This window comes from Triticum aestivum, chromosome 1A (assembly GCF_018294505.1).
Source record: "Triticum aestivum cultivar Chinese Spring chromosome 1A, IWGSC CS RefSeq v2.1, whole genome shotgun sequence".
NCBI classification, from domain to species: domain Eukaryota; kingdom Viridiplantae; phylum Streptophyta; class Magnoliopsida; order Poales; family Poaceae; genus Triticum; species Triticum aestivum.
This window is the reverse complement of record NC_057794.1, coordinates 588,807,072-588,814,840: the sequence shown is the minus strand read 5'-3', so window position 1 is coordinate 588,814,840 and position 7,769 is coordinate 588,807,072. Positions and strand designations below refer to the sequence as shown.

Sequence of the window (7,769 nt, the reverse complement as noted above, 5' to 3'; positions counted from 1 at the left end):
GGGAGGGGGGATGAAGAAAAAACCCTTACCTCCATGGAGGCACCAATGCAGGACTTGGTGGTGCCCAGAACGTCATAGGTGGCTGCACATGAACTGTAGTTCTTTGTGGAGAGGGAAAGGATCGAGGGCTTTGATTACCAATGAAGTGTGTGAATCACGGTACTTGTATTCATCACTAGGTTGTCTATGCATGTGCAATACATAACTAACTGTAATGAAGAGGGCACTAGGCGCGGGAGCATGGCATATGTGGGTGCAGCAGCCGGGCGCGTGCCATGTGTAAGACCTAGGCCAGGTTATGCGGGGACATGGTGATCGAAGTAGTCATTTGAACAGATCAAACCGAATGTTTATGAAAGTCTGAAGGGCTTGCTTACGATTATGTCTTCCATCACGCCATTTTCAGTCATCCTTCTCGGTCTATCACAAGCATCTTGTGATTTTGATATATGGTATACACATGTATACACACTGAATGAACAATTGACTGTTGCGAGAAGAATGAAGTCGACGTGAATACATGGTTTGTTTTTCAGTTTCATTTTTATTTATTGAGTCATAGGGAAAACCGTACTAGTAAGGTGTGTTGGGGGGGGGGGTGTCCAAGTTACAGTGATAATTAGGTTGTCGTTGTTGCTCAATCCAAAACCTATTTCTTCGTGTGAAGAAAAGAGAAATCTCAATGTGCTGAGTGATTGTTCTATGAGTTAAGAGACAAAGTTCTTCGGGACTGAGAGAGAAAGAATCACTGGCATTGAGTCCACTTGACTTGTTCCTCAAGTGAAGTCGTGGGATAATTTGAAATCCCACCATTATGCCACATGTCGGTTGGCCGTTAGGTGGCGCGAACCCCTATTGGTCATTTTGCATCCACCTCGGGGTTGCTCAAGCTATAAATAGTTGCTCCTCCCCAACCTCCAACGGCTGGCTGATCCATTTGAGTTAGCAAGAGTTTGCTGAGCACCCCAATCCACTAAGAGAATTGCTAGAATACAAAGAGAGAATCCAAAGCCTAAAATATGTTAAGTCATTGAGCATCACGATGAAATAGATTGAAGTGTAGCTTGTGTCTATTACTCTTGTGGACTGTGCATCCACTCGACGGTTAGGCGTCGGTCTGAGCAACCAAGAGTCATTGTGGTTTGCCAAGGACAAGTATGTGAAGGTTTGGAGACTGTCTGGAAGAATCTAATGGAAGTAATTTACTGTTGTAGATATTGATATACTTTTCTATAAAATTGATCAAACACATCAAATTATAGTCAAACCTAGCTAAAACTTCAATTAACTTGGAACAAAGATAGTATGTCCTTTTTCCACACAAGTCCACAATTTATTTTTGAGTGGCACACCAGTCCACAATTGACGAAAATGGTGGCGACTCGGATGTGCATGACGGATCGGACATAATGTACGCTGTGGAGGAAGTTGAATCCGCTGGGGAAAATGATGTTAGCAGCAGAGGAGCAAAGCGACGGTGTACACAGGCGTAAGTTTCTAGATTTGCAGAGCAGCACAGGCGCCCAATGTTCGTCCTAGTCTGCTAGTTAGGCAGGGCACTCTTCTTTCAGTTCTTTGTGGTGTCCGTCCTAACGCAAGCAAGAATTCGAGAGTGCGTTAACAAGTGTGATGCCATGATGCCCAGTGTGTATGTGATGCTTTCCGATTGTCAACTTGAGTTCCTTGTGTATTTAAGCTTAAAAAGCTTTTCTGATTTGTCATCCTGGATTGGAATACACAACACTCCGTAATGTAGAATCTGTTTGGAGGAGGAACGTTCTATCTCTGGCTGACGGACAGTGGTTTGTTTTGCGATTAGAAACAACTGTTAGGCACGTATTAAAAACATGTTGCCGCTGTTGTTTAAGTTGACTCGTGTTTGATGTTTACGTACGGGCCAATGGTCATTAAGATATAACAAAGGGCTACAGGATGATGGGGTCAATTATAGAAAGCTAAGAGGAGTTGCATTAAATTCATGGTTGGCCGGGTGCGCGTGAGTGCGACGCAGACGGCTCAGGCTGGTTGTAATGGTGAGTACTACGTTCGTAATCCATAGTATCATAAGTTAGTATTTTAAGGTTGCCTTATTAATTGTCATGCATGACACAAAATAGTACAATATTTAATATGATACGGTATCATGATATGATACCACACTCTCTCTTTTCTTGTTTAATTATGTGCCACATCATCCAAAAAATCTAGTTGACATACATGATACCATTTATAATACTTCCATTACGACCAGCCTCAGTCTGGCTCACGAAATTGGCTGAGCCGTGGGTGGATTAGCTGTTTCGCCTGTACGAGCTGCCATCATATTTAATGCGCCTACACGACCTGGCCATTTTTACTATGATACCTAAGCTATACGGAGAGAAAATACCACGGACAGCATAGATCCCCATGCTATTGGACGATGCTGATTTCGGGATCATATGAGCCCGGACTCAGAAACGAATATCCGTTTTTCCTTCTCCTTCTCTCTTCTATTTCAGCTTCCACTCTCCCCTCTTGGTTGGTGTAGACTCTCTTGTGCATGACCTCTTCCTCTACATGTGTGAAGCTTAGCTCAAACCTATGTATGCACGAGAGAGGAGGATGAAGTAGTGTATCATCCAAAGTAGACACACATAAATGATAGAGTTCACCCTAGTACCTATGATGCGCGTGTCACTTGGCAATTGAGCCAAGGTCACGGTAGTGAGAGATGTGGTCTTGAGAGAGTCTTCTTCAATCCAAAGGATGTGAAGGTCTTGATAAGGAGGATTCTTCCCTTTTGAGTTGTCTTGATCCTTTAAGAGAAGATAAGATGAGCAAAGCTCTCACAAGATCCATTCATATTCTTTGCTAACCCTAGTGAAGAGGTGGGATGAAGTTATATATGGTCCTTGCCATGAAGAGGTAGATGGGGTAGGCAAGAGAGAGGATAGATGGCCCGTGGACCTCTCACTGCGTGCATGCAGGACATAGCCGGACAGTCCGACAGGGTTGATTGAATAGAGGCTAGCACACGTGTCAGATGTTGGAGCGGAGATCAGTGGCCGGACAGTCCGGCTAGCCAGACAAAAAGTTGCCGTATAGAAAGTCAAAGAGAACTTTTGTCCGGCTTGCTGAAATTCAGATAGACATCAGCTGCTGTGCGTGCATTGGCCTGTAGTTCAAATTTGGATAGACATTCGGATGTACCTTGAGCCTGGAAGATTGACATTCAGATGTTGTTTTGTTTAGATAAACATCAGCGTGGCAAGTTCAGTTTATCTTGAGCTCAAAAGATTGCCATTCAGAAGTCGATTTGTTTAGTTTATCTGAACTACGGCAAGTTGTTTTGGTCGCCAGCAGACACCGTAGTTCGTTGGTTTGTGGTTGTGTGCAGTTCGGCTACCCGACAGATCAGGACTTGGCGCACACCATAGACATGGTCGTTGGCGTCAAGGACCCAGAGCAGGCGGTCGGACGAGGGTGGTCGGCAGCAGAAACTCCGAGCCATGCTTGGGGGGTGATAATGGTGGGAGGAGAACTAACGTTTTTGGTGCACTATTATAGGGCAGCCGTTGGAGACGGCACTTGCTCATGCCCAAAAAATATATATATCAGTTTTGGTGCCCGTTTATGTTTTTTACAACACCCTCTTTTGATGCCCTAAAATAGGGCAGCTATTGGAGATGCTCATAGCATGATATATAGATCAAATCGCAGTATTAGCCCTTTCTATGAGCTCACATCGTAACCTTCTCTGACCAAACTGCAGGAAGCACGAAGAGATGGGCTAGAGATATGTTCTTTTGCATGTTCGAATCATCTCCTACATATTTGATTCCTTTTTTTTTATCATACCAATAAGTTAGGGCCTCCTTTTTGAATCATCTCCTACATATTTGCATGTTTGAATCATCTCCTACATTTTTGGGGTGTTAGGGCCTCCTTTGATTCATATGATACGAATTTCATAGAAATAAAAAAATCATAGGAAGTGAGATGTCAAGCATCTCAATTTCTATAGAGAAAAATATGTCATTTGATACATAGGATAGGATAGGATAGGAAAATTTTCATTGAGTCTAGGCTAATACTTTTTTTCCTTTGAAATGTGAAGGATTTGTTCTTATCCTACATAGGAATAGGAATCCATTCCTACAAACCAAAAGGCTTCATAGGAATTTTTCCTTTGAAAATCCTACCCTATGAAATTCCTACAAGATTACTACTCCCTCCGTTCCCAAATATAAGTCTTTCTAGAGATTTCAATATACAGAGCAAAATGAGTGAATCTACACTTTAAAATATGTCTACATACATCCGTATGTTGTAGTCCATTTGAAATGTCTAAAAAGACTTATATTTAGGAACGGAGGGAGTACAAACTAAAGGAGGCATAGATGTTTAGAAGGCCTCTAGCCGGACAGTCGTCCACAACTGAGCTGTTTATTTTTTTCCTGCATATGGGCTGTTGGGCTCGTAAAAGACCAGGGCCTGTTAGCAATAAAACAGAGTGCTCCTTCCTCCCCGTGCCCCCGTTCCCCTTTCCATTTCGACCGCCGGCGGCGGCGGTCGGCGGCGGCAGCGAAAGCACAGCTCGTCCCCACCACTTCCATTTCGAGCTAAGCCCCACAGGTGAAGGCTAAGAGCAAGCCGTTCCCGTGTAGGTGTTGTGCTGGTCAACTCAATCTTGACCCAGTGGGGATTTCTAATTTGCAGGCCAAGAGATGGCGGCCGTGCTTCGTTCCGCGACTAGAAGGTTGGCCGGCCATCTGCCGGCGCTTGAGAGGGGCCACATCCAGCTCCCAGGGGTAGGCCTTTGACCATGCCCACCAATTTCTCTTATCGGTTCCACACCTAGCTAATCGTAATCGAGATCTGATCTTTGCAGGCTTCCTTCGATCCACTCAAGGGCCACTGCTCAGCCCACTCTGGTTTCACTTCCCACTGCTCACCCCAGGTTATCTCATGTTCCTCATCTTACAGCAGCACACAAGGATTTTGCAAGCCCGTTACCCTTTGCTTTTTCCTCACTTGGACACCCAACTGCAATGCTCCAGATTTTATGTATCTGAAAAAAAAAGGGCATTTTGTTTCAGTATCTACAACCTATTCAAAAGCAGCTATTTTTCAAAATCATTCAGCAACGCATAACAAACTGAGTTGTTAAAATCAGACCCTTATATTCTTTCAATGTCGACAATTATAATTACAGAGAAATCTTGTGCAGGATATTGGCGTTTAGTTGCCTAGACAATATTTTGTTGCCAAACATCCAAGCTGAGGGGTGAAGTCTTCCTGCTCCACATCAAAATCTTACTGCTATCCCTCTTTTTGGATAATAATAATTGGGTAACAGAAATCTCCCTAGCGGAAACCTATCATCACTACACAAGAGGAAGTACAGGGGGGTAGCAAAGTATATGTTTCCTCATGAAAATAGCTGCACTGACAGAAAAAGATTGCACCCTTAGTTACAGTCAGTAATAAGAAATAACAAAGATGTTTCCATACTTTGAATATGCTTTGTACCTTACAGTTAATTTGGCTGGTTCTCAAAGTGTACGCCCCCCTACTATCAAATCTGCCCGCTCCTTCCTCTTGTGTGGTAATTGAAACTTATTTTCTGCTTCTTCGTTGCAGACGGCTGCACTACATGGCGGTGCTTTCAGGCCAGCTCGCATCGCACCAAGCAGCAACCCCGTGGGATCTATGTGCACACGCATGTTCTCTACGCCAGCTGGTGGCTCTGCCCGGCCACCGCAGGACAAGGTGTGTAAACGGTTGTTTAAATCATAATATTGCAGACCATATGTGGTCTTACTTGGGTTTCATTTGCACTAGGCTGCGTATCAAAGTTTCAAATAGCAATCCTGTGTATCCATGGCAATGAGGTTGCTCTACTTGCACTAGTCACCATAAGTTGAGGTTCATGTGGATCCTCTGTGTACTCAAGTGTTGTTTTCCATGTTTCCCCTGATCCTCAAGTGCCTACTGTATGCTCACCTACCGCACAATCAACGCTAGTAGATAATGCATCATGTGGTACTATTATTTCAGTCTACTAAGCTACTTTTATCCGACAACATGGAAGTTTTTACGACGTGGCCGAATCATAGCTCACACCAAGTTACATACAGTAGCCTACTTAAAGTAATCACACCTAAATAAATTTGTCCTCTACCCAGCCAACCTGATGCTAAGATCAGCACCATTCTTCATACACCCACCTGCAAGAAGCATATTTAAAATGCATGCCCCGCATAAGCCACCCCATTAACTCGAACAGGCTGCGCTTAATTCGCAGCAAAGACCATTCGAAATGACATGCAGGCCATCAAGTCACCCAACAGAGTTTTAATTCCAACACATCTGCGGATGTATGCAAGTGCCAAAACTCAACTACCAGACAAAGCTCTATCCATACGGATTTAAAGAATCATGGCCCACTCACGGCTGCGTATCTCATCTATTAATTGAGTAGCTGTCATCGTATTGCAAAAAGTCCTATATTAATTAGTAATCTCACAAAGCGCAAGTGGGTGACCGAGATTTCGGCATCGCATGGCACCATGTCTCAAAGCTTGCAATTACCCTATTAATATGCCGTTCCGATGTCTTAATTGCTCAAAGCTTGCAATTACCCTATTAATATGCCCTTCCGATGTCTTAATTGCTCTATTTAATGTTGTTTTGTAGTTTTGGTTTGAGGTGGTGGTGCATAGGACACCGTGCCCAGAAAATCCCCGTCCTTGCCTTTACCGTAAAAGGTTCTACAATGTTGACAAAGATAAGGCCGAATTAATCTTCAGGTTTGTATAGATAAACATGTTTGTTTTAACTTTTTTCTTTTCCTATTATATTGACGTGGCTATGCGCAGACACTTTTTGAGCAGGGTAAATCAAGATTCAAAGGTCGCCGCTAGTGACTCGCTAAAGTCGCGTTTCACCAAGCTTAAGTTTATCGTGACAGATAAGCTTTATCTTGTTTTGGTTGGAGCCGCTTTAAAATCTGGAAAGATGCAGCTTCTTATCGTCTGTGCTTTGTTCTACGTACTCTTTCTGAGGGCACCATCTTTTATGCGAAGAATGGCGAGGGTTGCTGCACCACCTGCCAAAGGGAATGAGTCAGAGTGATGGTTATTTTTGTTGGTGCTCTGTATTGGTGGAACTTTATTTGTGAACCTTCTTCTGTACCTTAGGTGCTACTTGGTCTGCATGTGTGAGACTTCATTTGTGAACCTTCTATGTACCTTAGTTGCTACTTGGTCTGCATGTGGACTTTATTTGTGAACCTTCTCTGTACCTTAGTCGCTACTTGGTCTGCATGTGTGAGACTTTATATGTGAAGCTTCTCTGTACTTAGTTGCTACTTGGTCTGCATGTGTGAGACTTTATATGTGAAGCTTCTCTGTACTTAGTTGCTACTACCTGGTTTAGTTGCTACTACCTGGTGTGCACGTGTGACTGTGTGAGACGTTATTTGTGAACCTTCTCTGTACTTTAGTTGCTACGTGGTCTGCATCTTTGAGACTTTATTTGTGAACCTTCTCTGTACCTTCACTGCTACTTGGTCTGCATGTGTGAGACTTTACTTAGATGGGTATGGTGAGCTCCGTTGTGCTCGTCATAGTTGCGTTGGCCATCAGAGACGCATAAATGATAAGATTGCTAAGCTTAACCATGAAAACACGCTTTGAGGCTGTACCTCAAGTTACTTGTCATCTTTAGCAAGCTTGCTTGTCACTTCAAAAAGAAAATAGTGCATGACATTGCTACAGTGATTA

General features: G+C 43.5%; 1 protein-coding gene across 4 annotated transcripts in view; it reads left to right on the top strand.

Moving 5' to 3' along the window:
• The window catches only part of LOC123070436 (uncharacterized), an 11,608-nt gene extending 4,284 nt beyond the window's left edge, over positions 1-7,324 (top strand). The window contains exons 4-9 of one of the 4 annotated variants that reach the window (XM_044493665.1): positions 3,755-4,617; positions 4,702-4,793; positions 4,874-4,942; positions 5,626-5,754; positions 6,682-6,794; positions 6,864-7,324. In XM_044493665.1, the coding sequence (XP_044349600.1) occupies positions 4,383-4,617; positions 4,702-4,793; positions 4,874-4,942; positions 5,626-5,754; positions 6,682-6,794; positions 6,864-7,119 (894 nt within the window). In that variant the 5' untranslated portion in view covers positions 3,755-4,382 and the 3' untranslated portion in view covers positions 7,120-7,324. Of the gene's footprint in view, positions 1-6; positions 4,618-4,701; positions 4,794-4,873; positions 4,943-5,625; positions 5,755-6,681; positions 6,795-6,863 lie in introns of those variants that run through there. The other 3 variants (XM_044493675.1, XM_044493673.1, XM_044493674.1) reach the window with 3 other exon arrangements.
• Positions 7,325-7,769: the final 445 nt, after the last annotated feature.